The sequence below is a fragment of the Elgaria multicarinata genome, chromosome 8 (genome assembly GCF_023053635.1).
Source record: "Elgaria multicarinata webbii isolate HBS135686 ecotype San Diego chromosome 8, rElgMul1.1.pri, whole genome shotgun sequence".
NCBI lineage: Eukaryota > Metazoa > Chordata > Lepidosauria > Squamata > Anguidae > Elgaria > Elgaria multicarinata.
The window spans coordinates 106,477,605-106,504,039 of record NC_086178.1 but is presented as its reverse complement, the minus strand read 5'-3'; the positions used below and the strand labels follow the sequence as shown (position 1 = coordinate 106,504,039).

The 26,435-nt window shown below is 41.8% G+C and overlaps 1 protein-coding gene across 1 annotated transcript in view; it reads left to right on the top strand.

Moving 5' to 3' along the window:
* The window catches only part of CSGALNACT2 (chondroitin sulfate N-acetylgalactosaminyltransferase 2), a 43,024-nt gene extending 20,912 nt beyond the window's left edge, over window positions 1-22,112 (top strand). The window contains exons 3-8 of the mRNA XM_063133159.1: window positions 7,353-7,569; window positions 8,287-8,388; window positions 9,839-10,017; window positions 17,927-18,021; window positions 18,794-18,875; window positions 20,576-22,112. Of these exons, the coding sequence (XP_062989229.1) occupies window positions 7,353-7,569; window positions 8,287-8,388; window positions 9,839-10,017; window positions 17,927-18,021; window positions 18,794-18,875; window positions 20,576-20,868 (968 nt within the window). The 3' untranslated portion in view covers window positions 20,869-22,112. The remainder of the gene's footprint in view (window positions 1-7,352; window positions 7,570-8,286; window positions 8,389-9,838; window positions 10,018-17,926; window positions 18,022-18,793; window positions 18,876-20,575) is intronic.
* Window positions 22,113-26,435: the final 4,323 nt, after the last annotated feature.

The following is a 26,435-nucleotide window of genomic DNA, read 5'->3' as shown; positions in this document are numbered from 1 at the left end:
CAGGCGGACCTCTCTGGGGAGCTCATTCCACAACCGGGGTGCCACAGCGGAGAAAGCCCTCCTCCTAGTAGCCATCTGCCTCACTTCCTTTGGCAGGAGCTCACGGAGAAGGGCCCCTGTAGATGATCTTAAGGTCCGGGCAGGTACATATGGGAGGAGGCATTCCTTCATATTACACCATGAATGTAGGGAAAGGAAAAGCTATACTCATGTTCCAGGAAATTCTGTGTGCACTTAGAACCAGAACATCTGTGTGATATAAATATGCATTACTTAGTTAGAATGGTGTGGATTTGACAACAGGGCTACTTTTTGATAATATTCTTCGCTACTTGTGTGTCAAGAATACTCCAGGCTAGGTGCTGACCTGTTATCTTAGCATAAAGTATTAGCTCAGGCCTGTCCAACTTGTGACCTATCACTGCTGTTGGTGATAGTCCACCAGGGTTTCAAGGAACTCACCTGGTTTATTTGCCTTCCTTCCTGATATTTCAATACCAGGGGAATTGTCAATCATTTGGCAAGCCAGTATGCATGGCTGTTGGGCTGCATTTGGCATTCTGACAGGGTTGCCAATCATTGGGTATATATTACCTATCCATTCAGTATTTTGCCATTGGGTTCAATGGCATCGGGTTAAATAAATCAGGTACAATTTCAGGTAGGCAGGGCTAATTCCCCCCTGCCCTCCCCATTGATTTCATCTCTTGGCTCACTAGGTTTTGTCTGACTTGGCAAAAGGCACTAGGCTCCATCCTCTGACTTTTTCCTTTGGCCCATCCTCCCTGGTCCATAATATGATCAACTTATTTTTAAAACCGCAGGTTGACAGCTCTACTTCAATGGGTCACAAGCTGTACAGACCTGTAAGTAGGGGGAATGAGTTAAAACGTAGTTCATAGCAATTTAATTTTTTTTTACTGTAGTCTGGTGAATCATATTTTAGTGATCCCAGATTGAATGTACTTGGCACTTGGCACTTGAAACAAGTATACAATATGCCCAGAAAGTCAAAAGTAGAAAACTGCTGTGACCATACTTGACTGATGCATAAAACAATTTGTTTGTTTTGGGAGTTTTTGCAGTCAATTATTTTGGGGCTCTAATACATTTACAATGGTTTTGTTTTATTGCTAGTTCTTCAGGCATTAGAAATTAGTTATTTTTCTCTCTCTTGGATGCCATGCCATGCTTTTCAAAATGCATCCATAAAATATAGCAATGACTTCTTAGGCTCATTGAAAATGTGTGTGTCCAAGATTGCCTTGAGACAGTCATTTTCAAGATGTTGCATCACAGTGGTAAGTAATGCCATTATTATTATTTTTACATTGGCTTCATTTCTATATTTAAATCTGCAAGTGCTGATTGATACTTGTTTGTTCTACTCAAGTGTGAAGCCCCAGCCATGGTATGTTGTTGATTTGTACATAAGATATGTGCAGCGCTTTCAATACCCATAAAGCCCTCTGTAATTAGTAAGTGATTATTAATGTAGTTCCCTAAAGAATAATGCCTTCAATACAAAATAAGCACATTCCCTTCATGGCCAAATGTGTTCGTATTTTAATTATAGACACCATTGAATCATTCTGCAAGTTACAGGAAAATATCTTTGGGCAGTAAATAATTAGAGACTGTTAGTTGCTGGCCACAGTAATATAACAACACTTCCTTTTAGCAAGAGCAAGTACTTTTGGGGTAGTTACTCTGCAGTTTTATATAGCTGAGGAAATAGCATTGGCTAAACTGTTTTGGCCTAGTTAACAGAAGATTTTTGGTCAGAATTAAGCAAATATGGCAACCAGTGACTCAATCTTCCCCTCTTAATATTTCACTTCCTCAGTAGTTTCAGCATCTTGTATATTTAGTCACTTCATAGAAATTGTAGCCCAGTTTGAATGTCAACAAATGCAGTATTTTTCCCCCAGACACAACTACCTACCTTAGTTGATATTCTTTAGTGGGATTCCTAATGGATCCGTTAAGAGTTCAGTTTAAAAGCACCCCTGCATATTAATTGCAAATGTTTAAATATTAGGAATTGCGCACATCGGAACGCAAAAAATGACAACCGCAAATCCAGGAACAAAATTGTCTTCTTGTTATCAAAAGCTTTAAATTTTTCAAATCTTTAGCATGCAGAGGGCTAGAGTTATTTTTCAAACAAACAAACACACACAGTCGAAGTTCTTACCACTTTAGTTGTAACTTTTCCTATTAAGCTTAAAGATGTAGAGAAACTGACAAAGTAAAAAAGAGTAGTTGAAAGCAGATGTTGGATTTCAAGTTCTTTCCATGTCAACTGTAGACACCATCCTATTGGAGGTGATGCCAGTATGCAACACATGTTTTGATTGGGACCACTCAAACAACTTAACAAGATACCCCAATAGGTCTCTGAGCTTTTGGCCAGATTCAGCAGGATTCCAACTGAGAGTAAATTGCTGTGGATCCCCCCCCCCAAAAAAAATACAGTAATTCCTTTTGAGTGTATAAATCGAGGACGTTAGTTTCATTTGAAACTTTTTATTTTGTTTAAGAATTAGTTTCACTCAGTCATTAAATGAAATAGAACTGACCATCATTTTCAATACATTATTGAACTCTAATATTATTATTGGCAATTTAACACAACACCCGAGAAGGCCATTTAGTTATATGGTAGGAGGAACAGATCAGGAACCTCTTGAGCATTGTAAAGGCATCAACAGTCCCTGTAGTACAGGCACAATGTAGAAATAAACACAAGTTTGCTATCAGTTGAGGCAAGCAAAACTGAGATTATGTGTTTGTGTTTCTCTTCAGTAGTTAGTATGCCAGTGAATATCTATGTCAAGCAAGATGGTAATCCTCATGGATAGGTAAGAGTTATTTGTTGCTGCTGTTGGGTTTTTTTTTACCCCTCTTCTCAATATTGGCATCAAAATACTAAATAATGAAAAAAAACCAATGAAAAAACACAACAGCATGAGTCCAATATGTTCAGAGATTGTTGCTGTGCAGCAGTCTAGCACCATTCTGTTAGAATATATCACAGAAATGTCTGCAATCTCTCTGGCATTGAATTATATTAAAACTCCTGGGCCTAAAAAACCTGGACTTAACACTCTGGGTCCATTGCTAGGCTTAGACTCATTCAGATCTACCTTACCCATTACTTTGTGTTGTTATTTTCCCTGTTGGATGTTCTTTATTATCAGGACCATCATGTATTTTGGCTGGGATCAAAAGCAGTGAACTGCTTGGCCAGATTGCAAGGATGGCTACCTGCTAATGGGTCTAATTTAGAGATTTTATTCTTTTAACTCTAAGCTGATTTTACAAATTTAGGACTATACAAATGGAAGGGTCTGCAAATGTGTTAAAGTTGGAAACCAAAACCATAGCTGTGGTCAAATACATCCCTTAAGGATTGTTGGGAAGAGGTTACCTTGGTTAGACTTAGGATTAGACATGAGTTCCACACCCACCAATATTTCTTCAAGGTGGAGTCTCTGAATGTTATTTTAATAATTAATCTTATATTGCTTGAAGAGCAACTTCTTCCACCCCTGGCTATCATAATCTTCTACAAACTCAGCGATTTCTTCATCTGGTTTTTAGACTATGCATATTTTTGTTCCCCCACCCTTTTTTTAAAAGCAGTTAGTTGAATTGCTTCTCTTTAAAATATTAAGGAAATGACCATGAGTATGTATAAACTTATTAACATACTAATGTATATCAAGGACTCAGGGCTCAGTATAGCGAAGGTAGCCTCCCTATGGCAACTTTTCACAATGGTATTGCTAAACAAGAGTAGAACTTCCTAGTTATCAGTTGTGATGATGTCTTATTGTGTCAAAACCTATGTTGCACAATAGCACAATAGCACAATAGCACCTAACAGCCACTGCACTATAAGCACCTCACCTACATAGACTTATCTACAAACTGAGAATCTGTACAGCCTTAAAGTATATAGTAAATTAATTGTTGAAAGCAGCTATTCAGTTTTTTTTTTAATTATTTGCTGCTTTAACAGTTCTGTTTCCAGAAATGTGGTTCAATGGGGAATATCAAGTTCAGCAAACATTGTATAAATACTAAAGTTGCTAAGCATGAAAAATAAGATTGATAGTATTAACTTCCTTAATATGTATAGTTTCTGACTGCTTTTAAAATCCTGATGTCTGTGTGGATGCTGTGAACTGATATTGTGCCACATATTCTACAAGAGAAAAATTGTCCTGCATTTGAATTACTCCATTTTTAATATTTCCATTCTGATTATATAGAAAAATCAGGATTATTAAAATGAGAGTGTTTGAATGAATTTGTTGGGGTGTAGTGTCTAATCTGAACATATTTTGTTGGGGGAACATGTAATCGAAGATCTCCTTTATCTTCTAAGAGAGAATGTATATTGCAGAGCTGTAATAGAACACAAATTAGCTAATTGATTATATTTCCCTCAGTTGCTTCCTTCTAATAGCTGATTTAACTAGAAAGAATTACCTTTAACATCTTTTATATTGATAAGGCAAAGCTATAACCTACATAAAAAATTGAGAAAACAATTACTTGTTTTCATTTTAAATATGCTTTCTTGGGTAGTTGCACATGATTTTGATGTTTGGGTAAGTTGATTAGCCTCCAAGCAATGCTAGGAGCATAAATAAGAATTTCTTACTGTTGGATTAGCTGCCTTGAATTATAAAGAAATGCATGACTGACTCTGAGGTGAACCCAGTGGCTGAACTGAGACAACGCTGATCCCTGATTAGTAAACCCTTTGCCTTGCCAAACTGCAAGCTCAGCTGTTGGAGACAGGATACTGTTCCAAAACGTAGTTGGCATCAAACCCATTTCTATCTTGAATTATTCTTCCCAAATGCTTGCTTAATAAAAAGAAAAATAAGGAGGGGGATTTCTTTGAATTTGTCTGCTTAAAGGTCTGAAGGCAACTCATTCCTAGACACTTAGTATTTTTGAAGGGTAAACAAGTCCACAGTCGGCTGAGTTCCTGAACAAACCTTTGAAATGTGTAGTCGTTACTAGAATCATAGAATAGTAGAGTTGGAAGGGGCCTACAAGGCCATCGAGTCCAACCCCCTGCTCAATGCAGGAATCCACCCTAAAGCATACCTGACAGATGGTTGTCCAGCTGCCTCTTGAATGACTCTAGTGTGGGAGAGCCCACAACCTCCCTAGGTAACTGATTCCATTGTCGTACTGCTCTAACAGTCAGGAAGTTTTTCCTGATGTCCAGCTGGAATCTGGCTTCCTGTAACTTGAGCCCGTTATTCTGTGTCCTGCACTCTGGGAGGATCGAGAAGAGATCCTGGCCCTCCTCTGTGTGACACCCTTTTAAGTATTTGAAGAGTGCTATCATGTCTCCCCTCAATCTTCTCTTCTCCAGGCTAAACATTTCTAGATTTGTAGAAATCCGACATGGGCTGCTCACTAATATTCCAGATACTATACATGAGAATTCTATTTGCTAGTGGAGAACTATGGCCCACTGAGAAGCCCTGCACATCCTGGGTGCTTATATGTTCAGCCTGACTTTATGTATGTTTACTTGGCAGCAAGAGCCACTGACTTCTGAGGGACTGCCTCCTACGTAGGTGTGTATAGGATTGCAGCCATTCTGTTTCTACCTCTTTGAAGTTGCTAGAAGAGGAAGGCAGATGGTGACTTCTTAAAATGATCCCTATACCAACAATATGCGCCATCCATCATTCTCCCCTACACATACACACATGTGCACACATAATGCGCTGAAACAACATTAGGTCTGGAGCATTGTGGAGGATGTTATATGGTGATCAGGCTGCCAACGCAATTGTCGCCACCACTGCTATTGGTGAGCTTCCCCAAGCAGCAAGAAATGGTTGGAGGATTTGTCCTTCACCTGGGCCGGATCTACACTACTGCTTTAAAGCGCTTTATAACAGTTTTGACAACTGTATATGGAGTGTGTCCTGGGCCCCAACAGTTGTCAAAGCGCTTTAAAGCAGTAGTGTAGATCCTGCCCTGGAGAATATTCTGTAAAATTGTCCTCCCATTTTTGCCATCCACAGATAGGATGCAGAATGTCAGAGGTCCTTTTCGCTCAGCTCTGTGCAAAATAATTCCCTGAAAAATATCCCTCCCCCCTTCCTTCCAGTTAGTCAAAGATTTAACAGGGTACAGTTTGAGCAGCATGTGTAACATCTCTTCAAAGGACAATAGTATCAGTTAGATCTACCACAGTTGATTTTCCAGTGCATCCATCAAGGAAATAGAAGGAGAGAGAATTATTTAATTTCTTGCAGTGGGTGGTTTCGGAGGCTGATTACAGGAAACTCTTTGCTACTCTGGTTTCTACGATGTCTAAATACATGTTGTTTGGAGGCAATGTACATTTGTTGTCAATGATTGCCTTATCTATTATCCGTTAGTGCAGGACTTCTGAATTTTTGTAGTTTGCATTAAGGATATGGGAGCTATCTAGAGAATAAATGATGTTGCTTTCTGGCTACCTCATCTGCTTTCCCCACCTCCCACTCCTTGGATCAATTGTGTGCGAGAAACCTGATGTAAACTTAAAGAAGTGGAAGCATTTTTCAAAGAAATGTTGCAAATTAGCATTTCAATTACTAATCTGAGATTACCAGCTAAATAGGTTTATTTAAAAAAAGCCTAAATGTGTTAATATAGATTATGCTGAAAACTCCCTTGGGAACCTGATTTGGCCAATAGACAAGTTAGAATGTTAAAATATGGACTTATTTTAAAGTATTGATCTTGTTGAAAAAGGATTAGTCACAGCTTAACACAGTCATCTTCTGGTGCTTAGTGTAAGACTTGACCTACTAAGCATCTTACTCTATGAATAAAAATCTACAAGAGATAATGAAAGCATGTGCCTGACTTTCATTTTGAACATTGGTTCCTGCAGTCTGTATCCCTGCAAAGTGTAATCCACAAGCAACTTGGCTAACATTTAGGAGGCAGGAGAAATGCTTAAGTTTGCGCTCTTGTTACAGAAATAGTTGAGGACGTACCTTGTAGAGTTGGATCATTGTTCCATCTACTCTGACTTCCAGCAGCTTGCACCAAGTTGTCTGAGGTCTCTCCCCCTCCCACCCATTTTGGTGCCTGAAATCCTTTAAGTGGAAATGCAAGGGATTGAATCTGGGATCTTATAAACATAAAGCGTGTGGTCCATCTTCATGCCAGGTTTTTTGGGTGTTTTATGGCTGAGTACCAGCCTGAATCTTAATATATTCTTCCTAATGTGTAGTAATTCCTGAAGCGGCGGACTTTGTCACTGAGTTTAAAATCTGTGACTGAATCAATTCCTCCTGTAAATTGTTCTTAAGGTTATTACCGCACTGAGAGAGACAAAGGGACACAATATGAATTGTTCTACAAGAAGGCAGATGATATGGAGTACAGGCATGTCACACTGTTTCGTCCATTTGGGCCCCTAATGAAAGTGAAGAGTGAAACGGTTGATATCTCCAGGTCAATAATAAATATTATTGTTCCCCTTGCTGGAAGGACGGAGGTGTTTGCACAATTCATGCAAAACTTCAGGTAAGTGGATCAGAAACTAGGCCCTATAGGCATCTAGGGTAGTCTTCCTGGAAAATACAAGATAAATACAGTGAATCTCCCAATGGAGCAGTTAGCACAACTATTATTCTCATGCTTAATGGCCTTGTAGAACACCTGGGTTTCCAACTTCTTGTTTGGATAAGGATCTGCTCAGTTAATTCTGTAAGATGGCATTTGTCTCTGATACATGCTAGAGTAGCTTTCCCCAGCTTGGTGCCCTCCATCTGTTTTGGGCTACAACTCCCAGCATTTCTCACCCTTCATCATGCTGCCTGATGCTGATGGGTGTTGAACTCCAAAACACCTGGAGGGCACCAGACTAGGGAAGGCTGTGCTAGAGTGAAGAACATAACCAAAGATTCTTGGAGAACTTGATACCTGAAATGTAATCTCTTAAATCAGAGTAGCAGCTTGAACACTTAACCTGTCTCAAGAGGCAGTAATGGAAAAGAGGCACCGAGGAAGAACTGGGCTAGAGCTCTTGGTCATTCCGTTGTAATAGTCCACACCTATATGCTTGTAATTCAGGACAGCAGCACAGTAACATCATGATGAATTTAGTCAAATTGGTTTCTAGAGTTGCAAGTCTATTGAGTGTGATACTTGCTAACTTTAGATACAAAGTGCTTGATTGAAAGGCCTCTTGTTAAAGTATTGCAGTAATAGACACAGCACCCTGTCATTTTGCTCCTTCAGGGAAGTCTGCATTAATCAGGACAGGCGGATTCACCTCACTGTTGTATATTTTGGACACGAGGGCCTTTCTGAAGTCAAGAGCATCTTAGAACCTGTTGCTAGGTGAGTTGAGAAAAAGTTAAAAACTGATGATGTTCAAATTTTACAATGAAAATACATTTTAAAACGCACACACAAACTGTGATTATGTAAAAAAATAAAATCAATGTGGCAATTAGCTGTTTGTCTTGTCTTAAAGTACAGCTGGTCTCAGATCAGGGAAAGGGTTGTACAAGTGGGGCAGCTGAGCAGACCTTTAACTAGAAGATCAAATGTTACCAATTTTCACATTTTAGTGAGCAAGTTGCAAAGGTTTTTATATATATATATATATTTAATATATATATTTGAAATCTCTTTTACAAGAAAACTGAGCAGCAAACCATACAAAAATAACCCAAAGGCATCAAACATGAATAAACACAACCCCGTTGAAACAGAAGCAGCAACCAGCAAAAAGAACTCATACTGGATGCTGCCATTTTGGAGAGACTCTGAACTGGATTCCTTCTGAAGGAGGCTGAGTAGGTTTCAAAGCACACCATTCTTTGTGATGACACTTCAGCTCTGAGACTCCTTAGGGGGTGGCAGTCTAAACCTCTTCTGGAAGACCACAAGATTGAAGCTGCCATACTGGACCTATTGCTTTATGTTGATCTAGAAGATTAGCATAAAAAGAGCTGCACGCAGATACATAGCAGAAATATTTAGGATCAAGATCATTTCATTTCTAGGGTGCCTTGCTTGCCATTAATTTTTTCTGTGAATTATTGCATAATTAATGCTATTTTCCCCAAGACTACCAGGATAGATGTCTTTTGAATATAGAATATAGAACCATGGACATATGAAAACTTCTCAATATTGGCATTTAAACATTCCTATTAGTGAAGCATATTTTTAAGCTGAAGAAATATTGACCACATTTAGCGCATCTTAGATAGCACCTTTGAACACACATTCAATAGTTCTAGTAACTAAGGCAGCAAATAAAGCGGAAGGAACACAGGTGCCCTCATACATGCTTAATGCTGACACAGCCATTTCTTCACTAGAATATGATGGGAACTGATTGAATGAACACTCCAAGTCAACAACTTGAGATTTAGCATCTAGCCACCTGAAAGGTTGCCATTTCTTGTACATTAATTTCTATGTACTCCAGACAATAGCAATGGCCCTGCACTGTCTCCTTCTGCTGGCCAAGACTCATTGGGTGACCATGAGATGTAGGACCTTCTCAGTCACTACACTGTCATTGTGAAATGTCCTCCCAGGGAGATTTGCCTGACTCCACCACTGTTGGTGTTTCACCACTGAATGACAGTTGTTTAGGGAAACTTTTGGTAATAACTGATGGTCAATTATATTTATTTGTGCTGCTGCTGCTCCTCAGATTCCATAAGATATGTTGGGCCCAGGTTGGGAATGTGCTTATGAAGCATATTTTACCAAGTTCAACTGAAAAATTAAATCCCTTTTCCCTGATTCTTTCTCCTATTCCCTTTGGTAGAGAGGCTAACTTCCATAATTACACTCTGGTTTCTTTGAATGAGGAATTCAATCGTGGACGAGGTCTAGATGTGGGAGCCAGAGCCTGGGAAAAAGGCGAAGTTTTGATGTTCTTCTGCGATGTCGATATTTATTTCACAGCCGAGTTCTTAAATAGCTGCCGTTTGAATGCTGAGCCAGGTACGTTCATGTTAAGATCCTGGAGGGGTAGCTGAGGCTTCCAAAAAGTAGGGGTGCTGCAAGTCCCATCAACTCTGCTAAGTTATTCTTATCGCACCTTCCCTTGGGTCCACCTACTTGATACTCCCTCCTACCTGCTCTGGTCATGGAAACCCCTGCTACCATAGAATCATAGAATAGTAGAGTTGGAAGGGGCCTAAAAGGCCACTGCCACGACATAGGCTCTGAACAACAGGCCCGGCTGCAGCTACTCCCTGCTCAAGCCAAGCACCACTGCTTGATACGCCTGAGGCGAGGGACAAACACTGCCTTCCTCCAAACTATGTGGAGAAAGGGGTTTAAATGGAGAAGGATTTCAATATAAAATAATGTACTGTGAATTATATCTGCTGAGGTGAATTATTGTCAGAGTGGGTGCTAAATGTATAAACTTCAGATGATAAATGCCAAACAGACACGTGGGATTTTTGTGGTAGTTAAAAACAAAATAATTAAAATTTATTTTTAAAAGTTCACAAGCTTTGTTTCAAATAAAACATTTAAAAAACTTTTTGAAACCTTTCATCCAATCCTTTCACCCATTCACATACACGCTTTCCTTTTTTTTATTATTATTATTACTAGCTGTACCCTGCCACGCGTTGCTGCGGCTCAGTCTGGTTAAATTGAAAAGAAAGAAAAGACAAAGTGGATGTTTCTAATATGTTTAATTTCACAATGCTTGTGGATATACAACATTTTTAGTTGTTCCATTGTCTGTGTAGATATAGAGATTGTCTGGTTTGCCGACTCTAGAACACAACATATAATTGTCCATGTGAGAAGCAATCTGTGTCTAGATCTAAACCGCACAATTCTAAAGATTGGCCCTGAGCTTTGTTGATGGTGATTGCAAACGCCAATCGAATGGGGAATTGCAATCTCTTCAATTGAAATGGCATATCCGTTGGAATCATAGGAATGCGAGGAATGAGGACATCTTCACCTTTGAAAGGTCCTGTCAAGATTGATCTCTGACTATAACAATTGCCACTTCGTCTATAGTTGGAGCATTGAATCTTCGCACATGTTCTCCAGCAGGCGTTTTGTCAGCATGAATAACAATCTTGTGTGTATCAGATGGCATCATGTCAATTGCTGTTTTGAACAAATGTACTAAATTGTTTTTTTCGTGAAGTAGCTGTTGCAGTTTTGAAGCGATGGACCTTTTTATGCCGGTATAAATTCCGCAGTGTGCATTCAATTCATCATTGCCATCACCAATGAAATACATTTGTAGGAATTTATGTTGACTATCTTGAAACGGAAGGAAGGAGCTGGCTTTATGATAAATTTGTCCTTTGACTTTGAAAGTTGGCATAAATGGAGCTGTGATGATTTCTGCGCCGAACGATGTCATTTGGAAGCATGAGTTGTATTTCCTGATGTTAGATAGGAAATGCTTTGATTCTGCGGTATATCCGGCAAGCAAAGTTTGTAATGGCTCTGGTGGTTCTCCAAGTTGAGGCAGTTTAATTTTTCCAGCAGCACAAGACATTCCTTTTGTTTCTCCATTAAATTTAAGAGCCTTGCAATAAGGACACACTTCAGTCATAGTGCCAATGAGAACATGCCGCCTCAAACTATAATCATCAGCTGGGTTGTACCGGAATGCAAGGCGATTGTAATCGTGTGATTGTTTACCACGGAGTCGTGTTTGACGCTGATGTGCTGTTTCTCGTTGACGTCTTTCAGCCCCTCTCAGCCTTTTGCGTTCATTATGTTGAGAACAAAGCAGATCTGTAGCTGTAGTACGCGATTGCCGTGCTCGCAACCGTGCATCCTCAAGTCTGGCTGAACGTTGCTTGGTTGATTCCTTGGCACGTATTTGAGCCATTTTTTTTTCTTTTTTTCTCATTTGCTGAAGCCCGTTCTTCCTGAGTCTGATTTGCAATTTCTCGTCGCAGTGCTTCCGCTCCGCGAGTACGACGACCTAAGTGTGATCTTCTGCGAGGCATTATTTGGATGAAGTAAAGCAGTTTGTTTGGTTTTTTAAAAAGGTTTTTTTTTACGTTGAGGAGGTTAGTGGAAACTCCTGGCAGTTACCTTTCTTCTGAACGTGTAACTGTCACAGGTGTGACATCTATATTCACTCAGCCAATTGCGAGAGTACATGCAAATAGGAGAGGAGGCAGAGGCAGCGGATTGGCCTACTGGTTGGCGATGTCACAATGATCAGCAGGACTGGTTTTGAGGAGGCCTATTTCTTTGATTTTAAGACAAACCTTTGACCCCATAGAGAACATAGTTACATAACAACGCTCGCGTATTCGAACGCAACGCTGTGTCAAAATTTCAAAGCAATCGGTGAAGAACTTTCGGAGATATAACGACAGTAACGAACGGTCTTTTTCATTTTTATTTATATAGATTATTATTTATTTCTCACGCAATCACTCTTGAGCTTCCTTTATTATCAGTATTGTTTAATATACATCAACCATGTGCACACCACACTCCAAAGACGCCACTCTCTACTCTGAACCTCAAATTCTCCAGACCCAAGTACTCTAAACCCCAAGAGCTAACACACAGAGAGCCCTAAGAGTACCCAAAAGTCTCCAACAATCCCCTCAGTCCTCCCCTTATATATCACTCCTCCCCCCTCCCCAGGCATTCTAACTCCACCCACTCAGGCCAACATTCTAAAAACCACATACTTACAAACTCCAGACATACATTTGGGAACTGGCTTGTGGGGTGTAACGCCACAGCCACCTATGATCACTAAATTAAATCCATGTGCAGAGGCAGTGTACCTCCACATGCTTGAAGCTGACGACAAATAACAGGGAAATGCAGTTGCCCTCCTGCCATGCTTATCAATTTTCCATTGGCATTGCTGGCCACTCCTAGAAGCATAATGCTGGGCTAGATGGAGACAAAGGACCTGCCGTAAGACCAAAAAACAGAGAATAAGGGCTGGGCTGTGCGATCCAAATCCCCTGCATTTTCCACCCCAAAATCCATTATTTTTTCTTCTTAGAAAATCCCTATTTTTCTTACAATCACCAGCGCTTGACTTGCATTTAGTCTTTAATCTATAGCACTCTATCCTGATGCAAAAAAAAAAAAAAACAGTCTCTGTTCTCCATATTCTCCTCCAGCCTGAAGTGGTAGAGAAGCAAGCGTGCATCATTTTAAAGGTAGGCTCATTGTAGGGGTCAGCATCTGCCTATTTGCCCCCACCAAACATTGTCCAGTTCCCACCATTCCCATGTGGTGGGAACTGGACCTCTTCATTAAATCATGATTAACAGAACATGAACACACCAGTACCGATAGATGTATACTCATTTTTACTCAGTTTTGGGGGTCAGTTTGCTGTACACACTGCCTATGTCAATGTCACTGAAAGCCTATCAGTTATTTTCTTTAAAATGAATCATGTGCTGAATTACAGTGAGACGATAAAAGGAAAAATGAGTTGATCTTTCATATAAAGTTTCCTCCCAATTTTGAGATATTCATAATTATTTCGTGAAAGGGAAGTTTAGCACAGGTTTTAGCTGCTAAAGCTTTTCATTCCCCACCCCTGCTTTACGGGGAGTGAACCCTTCCAGAACAGGTTAAACATTACTCAGCCCTGCAGACAAACCACCCATTAATAGTGCCTCCATCTTGTCTTGGCTGACTCCCTGTTTAATGGCCCTCATCCAGCCCATTACCCCAATCAGGAACCAATTCAGAACATCTATTGCTTCACCTGGATTTGACTGAAAAGAGCGAGTGAGCTGGGTGTCATTCAGTTCACATCTCCACATAATCTCTCCAACAGTTTTCAGGTGGATGTTGAACAGCGTAGTGGATAGAATAGAGCCTTGTGCCCCAATTTTGGAAGTAACGTGTACTGTGTTTTGTTTAAAATTAAAAGGAGAAGCTTTTTGTATTACAGTTATCTCTGGTAGCCTAATACCGCCAATCCTTCAGCAAGATTGTGGTAAGGAAGGCAAGAACAAAGCCAGTCTGCGATAAAAAAAAAACCCTCCTTTGTTATGTCAACCAAGTTTCTCTCTTCTAAATCCTTAGCTTAAGGATGAGACGGAAGGGCACCTGAAAACAACTGAGCAGTCCCTCCCCACTCTACAGCTTATATTCCTCTGAGGTGGAACCAAGACCTATGGTTCTCACTTGGGTCCACCTCACCCAAGCCAGCACAATGTATAATGCTGGCCAGGGTGCACACTTGCTCAGCCCGCCCAATACCTGAAGATGAGCGCTACCATTTTTCATACAACTATTACAAAGTAATACTTTGGCAATAAACTGCCAAGCCCAACGGTAATGCAGTCCTTATCACTGATTGTAATTTGTATAAGAATAGAATCATAGAATAGACTTGGAAGGGGCCTATAAGGCCATTGAGTCCAACCCCCCGCTCAGTGCAGGAATCCACCCTAAAGCATCCCTGACAGATAGTTGTCCAGCTGCCTCTTGAATGCCTCTAGTGTGGGAGAGCCCACAACCTCCCTAGGTAACTGGTTCCATTGTCATACTGCTCTAACAGTCAGGAAGTTTTTCCTGATGTCCAGCCGGAATTTGGCTCCCTGTAACTTGAGCCCATTGTTCCGTGTCCTGTACTCTGGGATGATCGAGAAGAGATCCTGGCCCTCCTCTGTGTGACAACCTTTCAAGTATTTGAAGAGTGCTATCATGTCTCCCCTCCATCTCCTCTTCTCCAGGCTAAACATGCCCAGTTCTTTCAGTCTCTCTTCATAGGGCTTTGTTTCCAGACCCCTGATCATCCTGGTTGCCCTCCTCTGAACACGCTCCAATAATGGACAGTCACGTTTTATGTAGATCAAGTGAAAAAACAAACCGTACGTTCATGTTCAACAGGGCCATGCTGAAAAATAGGGGTGTGCACGGACCCCCCCCGATCCGCTTCTCTTCCAGATCTGCAATTTGCGGATCGGGCCGCTTCGCTCCGACCCCGCTCCGCCTATAGTCCGCTCCGCCCCGCCGCGGAGCTTCGGATCTGGATCGGAGCTCCGCTTTCCCCCCCATAGGCTTGCATTGAAAGCTAAAAAAGTATACAGCTTTTTTCTGTTAAAGTTAGAAACCTTAAGTTTGGCACCATGACACCTCATGGACGTATACACACGCATGCCAAGACTCAAGCCAATCCAAGCCTCCCCTGATTTTTGGGGAATTTATGAAAATCGGACACCCCATTTTCAGACATGGACTTTTCTCCGACATTTTGACAGATAAAAAAATTGAAGTGGGCACCCTCACAGATGCCATCTAGAGCCACAATCATGCCAAGTTTCAAGCAAATCCCATCATCCCCTGATTTTTGGCGGGGCTTAAACCTTTTAACTCACCCCAAATCAAGTCCCATTCTACAACTACGTAAATTTGCACATCAGAAACCTCACGTTTGGTCCCATGACAGCTTATCCATGTGTCCACATGGACGCCAAGTTTCAAGGCAATCCCATCATCCCGATTTTTGGGGAATTAATGAAAATCGGGCACCCCATTTGCAGACATGGACTGTTCTCCGACGTTTTGACAGATAAAAAAAAAGGGAAGTGGGCACCCTCACAGATGCCATCTAGACCCACATTCATGGCAAGAGTCAAGCCAATCCCATCATCCCCTGATTTTTGGCAGGGCTTAAACCTTTTAACTCACCCCAAATCAAGTCCCATTCTACAACTACGTCAATTTGCACATCAGAAACCTCACGTCTGGTCCCATGACAGCTTATCCATGTGTCCACATGGACGCCAAGTTTCAAGGCAATCCCATCATCCCCTGATTTTTGGGGAATTTATGAAAATCGGACACCCCAGTATCTTAGGGATTTAGAGCTGCAGACAGCTCAATGGGGCCATTTCAAAGGAAATCCCAACATGCCATGAATTGGGGAGTAGAGATAAACCTAAATATGAATCTTCTTCCACACTTGAAAAATTGATTTGGAACTTGAGCACAGGAAGGACTTATCCCCTGAGTCAAAGCAAGACACACACAAAGGTGGGCAGGGGAGGAGGGAGGGAAGGCAGGCAGGCAGCAGACATTTCTGGGGGCACAAGGAAGTGAGCCAAGGATAGTTTCAAAGCCAGTAATGCAAACCATCCCTGTGAGGTGGGAGCAGCACAGAGAGATGCCTTTTCTTTTGCATCCCATAACTAACTAGGAGGCTAGGAGGATAAGAGTAAAGCTTTGTGACCCTTGCTTCAGAGTTGATTGACTGCACTGTGATCACAGCCATTACTAAACAACAAAATAATAATGTTAATAGCAGTACTACTAATTAATATTAATAGCAACAACAACAACAACAACAATAAGGAGTTGAACCAGCCTGCCTGACTTCACTGAAGAGAAAAAGCCAGGAGAGCTTGGGCTATGGGGTGTAATGGAATAAATAAACAAAGGAGGGGTGGAATTAAAAGCAGTAGTGTTGCTGAATAAACAACAAGAAGATTTTTTTAAAAAGGCTATATCTGTCTTTTACCAGTAAGAGGGGGGTGGACGTGCCCAGGGGGAGGGGAAAACATGTGCCAATTTTGACTGTGCCTGTCTAGGGATCACTCTTTAAGAAGAAAACTTTCACTTCAACTCATGAAAGGCATTAGCTCAGCTGCTTCTATGCCAAGAAGCTACCTGTTACTTCAACTCATGACAGGCATTAGCTTCAGCACAGGGCACGTCCACATGCCCTAGGGGACCTCATCCCCTTGCACCACATCTATTCAGTTGTTCCCCAAGGTTATGGTGGGTTAGCAGTGCTGTGTTTCCTATCTGTTAGTATATGATTTCAGGTTGTGTTTGTGCATTTGGTGGGGCTACTGTTTTAAAAAACACTGGGAAAAGTCCGTTCAGAGTAGAAAGAGAAGTTTCCCAGGATCCCAAGTTACCCGTTTTGCCTATCCCCTCCTCCAACTTTGGGATCATGTGATCATGACCGGGAGTTGACTCTGCCCCTCAGCACTTCGAAAAAGGTACATTTTCCCACTGTTTTACCCGATTTTTCCAAAAATTATAGCAAGCGAACCACAGCACGCAGAGAGCTGAGAGTAGTCTCAAAATGACCCCCATCCACGACTCTCTAAGCACAAGAAGTTTCAGAAAGATAGCTTAAAAAACAACACAGTTATCCCCTTTTCTTTTCCGCAATGCAATCCTATGGGCGAAATTTTTCAAAATGGTGATCGGATCGGTCCGTGGAAAGAGAATCGCTCCGCCAATGGGCGCTTCTCTTCGCCTTGCTTCTAGGGGTCTGCGGTTCGCTTCTACTCTGCCTCTGGGCAAGGCGGAGCAGGCCAATTCACTTCTGATTCTCCGCTTCTAATCGGAGCGGAGCACATGCCTACTGAAAAACACTCATTTAAGTTGATGTGGAAATGAGGCAGTGGTTTATTTTATTATATGCATATGTTGTCCTTCCGTCAAGAAACCCAGGCTAGGTTAAGTAGAGAGACTGTGTGACTGACCCCAGGGCACCAAGTGAGTTTCATGGTGGAATGGGAATTTGAGGCTAGGTCTCCTCGGCTCTAGTCCGGCACTTTAGCTTAGGGGTGGGGAATGTGACATCCTCCAGGTTTTGACACTGTTTGAAAGTGCTGTTTACGATCCTCTTCATCAGCAGAGTCTTCAGCCAAGTCAAGTTTTGAATGCAAGTGCTTTTCACTCCCCAGTTTCTCTGATGAGCCTTCCCCACACCCAAACATCATATTTGGCACTGTGTTCGGGTTTCTCCCTTCCTCTTTACTTAACATGGGTGTTTTTGAGGCAAGCCTACCTTTTATGCTTCTTTTGTTAAATGGATTGCTAATAAAATGAGGAGACATGCAGCTTTCCTTTTCGGCTCAAAGATATCCCCCAATGAGGAACAAATCTCTTCTGTTTTTTGTAGGCAAGAAAGTTTTCTATCCTGTGGTATTCAGCCTATATAATCCGGCCATTGTCTATGCCAATCAAGATCTTCCACCCCCTGTGGAGCAGCAGTTGGTAAGTGACTGGAGTTTAAAGAAGCTGAAAAACTTTCCTCTCTATATTAACAGAACCAATTCAATGCAGTGTTTGCTGGAACATCTTTAAAGAGGAAGCACCCGTCGCTCCCTTGGCTATCTCCTTCCCTGTTCTTATAGAACTCGCCCACAAACAGTTCAGCAGAAAGGACACTTAAGTCAGTATCTGTACATGATGCTTACAGTTGTTTTCATCCCTAAAACCTTTCAACATTGTGTGTTTTAGCATCAAAACCACAGTGATCAAAGGTAAACAACTCTCACAGATGTTGCAGTGAATAAAGTGGGATTTTCCTAGTGATGCATGCTATTTTTTCCCCTTTTAAATGAAAGAGAAGTATTAGATGAGGAAAAAACTAGAAATAGTTCCTATTACAGTGACATATAATAATGTGAGTTGCCAGAGTCTGTCTTGAGCTGAAACTAGACAAGACAACAAGCATGGAATTCCCACTGAAAGCATGTGCTAGGAACATGATCATGTCATGTCATGGATTTCTGTAACTTTACACTGTGGAGGAGAATTTTGTCAGCAGACCCGTGCTGTTGCCATCACTAGTTCTGCCTTTGTTGTAAGTATGAGTGGTGTATCACACTTTAAAGTTTAAGTAAAGAAAACTACTTTGAGAAATTTCAGTGGATCAGACGAGAGCGCTGGTCAGTGGAGAACTGGCGATTTCAGGTCCTGCTTTGTTGCTAATTCCTCACAAATTTCTGAAAAGCCTAACAATTGTATATATTTATAATTATAGGTGCACAAGAAGGATTCTGGTTTTTGGCGGGATTTTGGCTTTGGGATGACCTGTCAGTATCGAACGGATTTCTTGTCCATTGGTAAGATATATAAACCCCTTGGGTTAAGATTTTTCTCTAGGAATGTATCAAATACCCTCTCTTTTATTAGTAACTTTGCTCAGAATCGTACTGCTTTCTAATGGATTTTCTTCTCAAGTACATAGCTTAAGTGACTGTTGCTCTTCTTAAACAAGAAGAAAGGATTCCTTTCAGGGGGCTATTTATTAGTTTACATTATTTATAACTTGCCTTTTGATTTTGTTTTCTTAATTTTGGATAAAATCTACAAGTTATTCACACACCTGGCTTTTTATCCCTTCGGTCTTGCACACTCAAAAAAGTAGCCGTAAGTTATTGGAACAGCTTCATTTTGACTATACATGTTAGCGCCACCTTGTGGTTCAACTGAGTTTTTATATCACATTGCCTTATTTTAATTAACATACAATATTGTATTATTATTATTTTTTTAAAAAATACAGTAGCTTTGCTTTTACTGTGGCCTATTACCTTATGTTCCTAAAACTGCAGTCCCTACCACTTGCTTAGTTTATTGCTTGCTTTAACTGGAGTTGGGAGTAGAGGCGATCCTTGAATGAATATGCTGAATAAAACTTGCAGTGCTTTCTTGTAAAATGTGGGCAAGTAGAGATTGGGCAAGAATCCAACCTCTGTCTGCCCTGTATTTTTCTGGAGACAATATTTTTCTTTCTTTCCCTCACGAACAGGATTTAGTCATTTGAAGTGAAATTGTTGAACATGACACAAAATTAAAAACCTTCGTTTCTGGAGTAACTGTCCTTTACTATGGCATCTGCTGTGAACGAGCATGTATGGACAAATACGTGTTGTTGTTGTTTTATTTTGTAGAGCATATAGGCTACTATTAGCTTATAGGCCTCTGAATCCAAATCCTTCAATTGCAAGAGAGCTCTTTGCCTTCACGTTTTGCAGTGTTCACGTTTGGGGAAAGTGGCAAATCATGGTTGAAGAATTACGAACAAGACTGTTAAATCCATTCTCTAGAATACTGATGATGGGTCTTGGTTTTCAAGGGTCTATAATTGAATAATTCTAAGTAAAATATACAATGTGATCATCGGTGCTGAACAGGTTGCTCTTCTCTCAGTTGAAGAGACCACATAAGTAACGTTTTCCTGACACAGGTGATTGCATAGTCTCAAATAGTAGACTTCTATCTGTTCTGGCAGAGGATCTATTTTTTAAAACACACCTGAAGCGTGAAGCCACCTTGAGGCCCAGTTTTGGCCGCCTTGAGGTCCGGTATTGGGCAAAAGGTGGGATACAAATAAATATAATAATAATAATATTTTTTTTACATGTGTTTCAAGTTTCTCTCTCTCTCTCTCTCTTTCCCTTTATCTCCGTCTCAAGGAAGGAAGGAGGGACATGAGAAAACAATAGAGGCATTGAAAGCGGGTGGCTTCTATTTAATGGATGCTGTGAATCCACTCTGCATTTCAGTCAGAGTTACTCTGCATTTCAGTTAGCTCCTTTAGAGTTCTGACTAAAACCCAGAATGGATTCACATCCCCACAGACATCGGAGCCACCAGCCTCCGCGGGGTGGAGGGGCTGCTGGTGTATGACCAACCAGCTGAAGACCTATGATTTCTGAAAATAATGCATATTCTCTCCCACCCACCTGCCTTGACTCATGATCGAACTTTATTTCCTTCAACGGTACAATGTTTCTGATTTCGCTTTGATTTTTCGCAGGAGGCTTTGACTTGGAAGTCAAAGGCTGGGGTGGAGAGGATGTTCACCTGTATCGAAAGTACCTGCACGGTGACCTAATTGTGATCAGGACTCCAGTGCCCGGCCTCTTTCACCTCTGGCATGAGAAGCATTGTGCCGACGAACTGACTCCAGAGCAATATCGCATGTGCATCCAGTCTAAAGCCATGAACGAGGCATCTCACTCTCACCTTGGGATGCTGGTATTCAGGGAAGAGATCGAGGCCCACCTGCGTAAGCAGGCATACAGGACTAACAGTGAAGCAATAGGCTAAATTTATTCTCAGTGCAATCCTAAAACTCTAGAGCTGCTATGAACCAGCATTGTTCTGAAGCCTTAATTAACTTCAGCTAAAAAAAAAAAATTGGAGTGCCTCTCTCTTGCTGAAGATGAGTTCAAAGATCTTTTTCTCTGGCCAGCTGTAATCTACATATCACACCAGATCAGGCACTTGAGTGAAATGAAGTATTTCAGTTTGCTTGTACGAGTTTAATTGTGCCCAGGGTGGAGAGTGAGTGAGAACAAGGACAGGATAAGTTCAATTTTCCCCATCTAGACTTTTCTTTAACACTTTCATTTCTCAGACCTGCATTACACGAGGGTAATTGAACAATAACTGTCTTCTCCACCATCTGGTTACTTTGTACTGCTCACTTTGCCGTAGTTTTTAGAAAAGGACACTATATGTATGTATGCATTCTTTGGGAAGAATCAAACATTAAGGCAAAAGCTGTGGAGAATCATATGCAAAACCATGATAGGTCGTGCAGCTAGAATCACGGAATTCGCCTTATTAACCATCAGGTGCAGTAAATCAACTTGCAAAAACATGTATTTAAAGTTTTTAAAAGAGGTCACTGAACAGTTGACAATGTTGTCATGCTGTTCTTTATCAGATTGTAAATGAGTTGAGCTTGTACGCTATTTGTTTATCCTAACTACCAGCCAAATAATTCTTTGCATGTTTCAGGATGTCGAAAGAGATGCTGTTTTGAACACAAGCAGTTTTCTTCACTGCCTCATTATTACACTTCTGATATTCTTTGTTCTTCAGATGAACGTTGAAGTCTTTGTCATCTGGGCGAGGGGATTGGAGAACATGGCATTTAAAGATTAGAGAGGCATCACTTGCTAACTGCTAACTTGGGTCCATTTTTCCCTTTTTAATTTAATTTTGGCAATGGTACAAGAATGCCTCCTACTCAAACCCCCATGGAAATGAACAGTAGTTGCCGAAAAGTAGAGCCGTGCTTTTACGTAGTCTGTATTCATTTCAAATGGGGCTTGCAAACCAGATACGAGAAGCCCATTGAGTTCATAAGCAATGAAAAGAGGCAGCTTTCAGTTCTGAACGACAATGGTACTGTTTCAAAATAGTTCTGGACCCTCATCCCTGTTTTAACATGTAGTTTGCCTTTATATAACATTGTGGAGAACAATGTAACTTGTCCGAAATGGGGAAGAATGTAATGCAAGTTGGCTTGCTGTTGTCTTCTCTTTATAATTAAATTGAATACTCGTGTGTTTTAATATTTGACTGGATTCTTATATTTTGAGGTCATGAAACACATGTGCCTCAACCTTAGCAGGAGAGTTATGGATGCATTTAGAGTAGTGAAGCTGCAAAATCCTATGTAAGGGCTTTGAGGCAGACCCATCATGCTATGCTACTTAGAATCATAGAATAGTAAGGATGTGCTCCGCTTCTCTTCGGTTCAGAGAAGCAGGAGCGAGGCGGCCTAATTCGCCTCCGGAAAAGGCGGAGACGAAGAGAGTCAGGGGGGCTGCGGATCGAGGCGAAGAGGATTGTCTCAATCCGGAGCTTCGCCTGCAGGTAAGTGGGGGGGAGGGGGACTCATCTGGCGCTGCCGGCGCCGCCATCCATGCGTCAGCGGCGGCAGCACCAGGTAAGGGAGGAGGGACGCGTACCTTCCTCCATCGCGGGCTTCAATTGAGGCCCCAGTTGAAGGTGGAAGTGAAGGCCAAGGCCTCTTCCGGCTTCAACCGGGGCCTCAATTGAAGCCCGCGACGGAGGAAGGTAAGGGGGCGGGGGGGTGGCTCATCTTGCGCCGCCGCCGCCCATGTAGTGACGGCAGTGAAGTCGGATCTCGCTCCGCGGAGCGTGAGATGGGCGGAGCGGCGCGAAGAGGATCAGGCCCGATCCGGATTGGGGGGTCCATGCACACCCCTATAGAATAGTAGAGTTGGAAGGGGCCTATAAGGCCATCGGTGCAACCCCCCACTCAATGCAGGAATCCACCTTAAAGCATCCCTGACTTGGGGTCGTCCAGCTGCCTCTAGTGTGGGAGAGCCCACAACATCCCTAGGTAACTGGTTCCATTGTCATACTGCTCTAACAGTCAGGAAGTTTTTCCTGATGTATAGACGGAATCTGGCTTCCTGTAACTTGAGCCTGTTATTCCATGTCCTGCACTCTGGGAGGATCGAGAAGAGATCCTGGGCCTCCTCTGTGTGACAACCTTTTAAGTATTTGAAGAGTGCTATCATGCTATTTTGGGCTGCATTAATAGAAGTATAGCTTCCAAATCACATGAGGTACTGGTTCCTCTCTATTCGGCCCTGGTTATGCCTCATCTGGAGTATTGCGTCCAGCTCTGGGCTCCACAATTCAAGAAGGACGCAGACAAGCTGGAGCGTGTTCAGAGGAGGGCAACTAGGATGATCAGGGGTCTGGAAAAAAGCCCTATGAAGAGAGACTGAAAGAACTGGGCATGTTTAGCCTGGAGAAGAGAAGACTGAGGGGAGACGTGATAGCACTCTTCAAATATCTAAAAGGTTTTCACACAGAGGAGGGCCAGGATCTCTTCTCAATCCTCCCAGAGTGCAGGACACGGAATAACGGGCTCAAGTTAAAGGAAGCCAGATTCCGGCTGGACATCAGGAAAAACTTCCTGACTTTTAGAGCAGTACGACAATGGAACCAGTTACCTAGGGAGGTTGTGGGCTTTCCCACACTAGAGGCCTTCAAGAGGCAGCTGGACAACCTTCTGCCAGGGATGCTGTAGGGTGGATTCCTGCATTGAGCAGGGGGTTGGACTCGATGGCCTTGTAGGCCCCTTCCAACTCTGCTATTCTATGATTCTATGTCTCCCCTTAATCTTAACGGTTGGAATACCATTCCAGCACCTCAAGGTCAAGATTTGCACTAGTGCGCCCGTTTTTATTTATTATGGAGGAGCTAGGCAACAGGAACAAAATAGTTCACATCCACCTGCACATTGCAGGTGTTTGCCGTAAGCATATGGAAGTTTGCAGATGGGACACATTGCAGGAAGGTCGCAGATGGCTAGTGCAAAGCCCCCCTACAGAACTATAGCCCCTTAACATTGCTTGCATGGCCAAATAGCCAATTGTCCTACTTTAGAGCAAGGGGGGAGGTAGAGATGGGAAAAAAGGCCACTTCTTTGGCTTTAAGCCCGTGATCACTTACGGAACTTGCTGCCGTAAGCTAATATGGTGCATTGCTAGAAGAAGTGTTGGATGTTTTCAGCCCATCTTATATGTTCCTTATCATGGCTTGCATGGCTGTAATGTGGATAAAGAGTAAAGCATTTCCTCCTCTTACAGAATTTTTAACCTTCTAATAAAGACCATCTAATCCTGCATAATAACTTCAGGTGAAGAAGTCCGCCTCCTCTTCACATCACCCTTGTTGCATGAGAAATGGGACAAACGGCTTCTGTTACACACAGGATGCAGCAAAGAATGGCCAAAATTAAGTGTTGATGAAAAACCAACCACAGTGTAATCTGATGCAGCACCGCTTTGAGTCCTTGTGCTTTCCAAATCGAGAATCGTAATGGATTGAGCATGGTGTTTTGACCCACTCTTACTGTCTGCCTATCCACTTGCTCCAGGTATATAGCTCACCAAATTCCATTCTTCAGTGCCTTCAAAAGCTGTGATACAATATCTGTTCAGCTCAGTGCATCCAAGTAATGTCCAAATGAGTTATGCTAAAATACAATTCTCTCAGTATGTGGTCGGAGCCATAATAGCCCATATCATACATAACTCTGTTCTTGACTTTTAGAAGTTTAGCAATTTGGAGAAACTGAGGGAAAACCTGATGCCAGTGGAGAGCTTTGCCTTAACTCTCGTACAAGCCTTTCTGTTGTCAATATTACGCTTTCTATTACAACTAAAATCTTAATATCCGACCTTGTCGTTGCTATGCTTGTTTCAAGTGCCAGTCTTTTTAGATGACTTGTTAATCTCCTATGAGAGAGATCAAGACAAACAAGTGAATTCAATTTCTTTTTACAAATGCATCTTGGAGCAAATGTTCCTAAAATAGCTTTTGTTAGAAAAGAGCACCTTTATCCTTCATCCTGTGCCTTATTGTGAGAGTAATTATACCTTTTATGGGCAAATGTCTTGACCTGTCTCTCCTCACTGAGAAAAAGAACAAAACACTGTTTGTTCAGTGTTAATCAAAAGTAAATTACATGGTCAGCAAGGATCAGCGTGTAGATTTCTGTCACTGTTCTTCAACAAACATCCAGTTTAAAGTCCTCTCTTCTTTCTGTCAAGCTGGGAGATGCCAACTCAGCCTGGTTTGTTTGTTCTGATACACTTGATCAGCAACTGAAAGTAAACACTAGCAAAAGCCTTTATATCTAGGCAGGAATTTGCAGAGGGGACAGCCTGGAGGAGGCAACTAGAGCTGAAAGGTGCTCAACGTTCTAAATGAGGCCATTCTACAGATTCGTATAATACGATTGCAGTTACTCAGAGCTTCTCCAGGGGTCATTTTGGGCAAATGGGGATCGCTGGGGGACCAAGAATGGGAGCTTTTGAAAACCAGGGAGATAAATATTTTTGAACGTTCACTGATTATCATCTTCATAGGTCTTTTTCGATAAGTGAGCTAGTACTTTTTGTGGGTTGAATACCTTCTGTAGGCTAATTTGCATAGCTGATATATTGGCAAAACTGCATTTCATCCTGGCGGGTGTGTCTCCTTGTGAATTCTAAATCCTGCATTTGAGGGAACCTCTGCAAGGTTTGTGGTTCTATTTCAGGCCATATTCTGTTAAATGAGCTATTCATTAAAGAAGCCTTCCTCAGCCTGGTGTCCTCTTAGGGAGTTGGACTACAGTTCCCACCATCCTGAGGCAGCATGGTCATTGATGGCCGGGAATGGTGGGAGTTGTAGTCCAACACATCTGATAGGCACCAAATTGGCGATGGCTATGCTAAAGCATATCCCAACCTTATTATATTGATCAGATTACTTTTCATGTCCACTTGGTGGCACATGTGATCTTTTAACATTTTAGGGAGGATGCATTTGTGTGTTTGATAAACACATTTCCTTACAGAATGTTTAATAAAAGTCCACCTGTCTTGTGAAATTCAAAATCCCTATTCTGGTGATGTAGATCCAGTCCAATTTATTCCTGCTGCAATTGGTGTCAAAACAGTCGAGTTCAGTGAGAGTATGTCTTTATTTTTTGTTACAAATTTTATTGTAGGAAAAGCATGAAACAAAGCTTTTTCACACATTATATAACTCCAAACCTGGTTTGCCAGTGAACTAAATACTCAGTAGGGAGCTACTGAGACATTTTGAGAGTACCAGTAGGCTGCAATATATCTTCAAATTAGGCATGTGCTATGCTCCGATTAGAAGCGCAGAAGCAGGAGCGAATTGGCCTGCTCCGCCTTGCCCAGAGGCGGAGTAGAAGCGGACCGCGGATCCCTAGAAGCAAGGTGAAGAGAAGCGCCCATTTTCGGAGCGCTCCGGTTTCCGCGGTCCGATCCGATCGCCATCTTGAAACATTTCGCCCATAGGATTGCATTGCGGAAAAGAAAGGG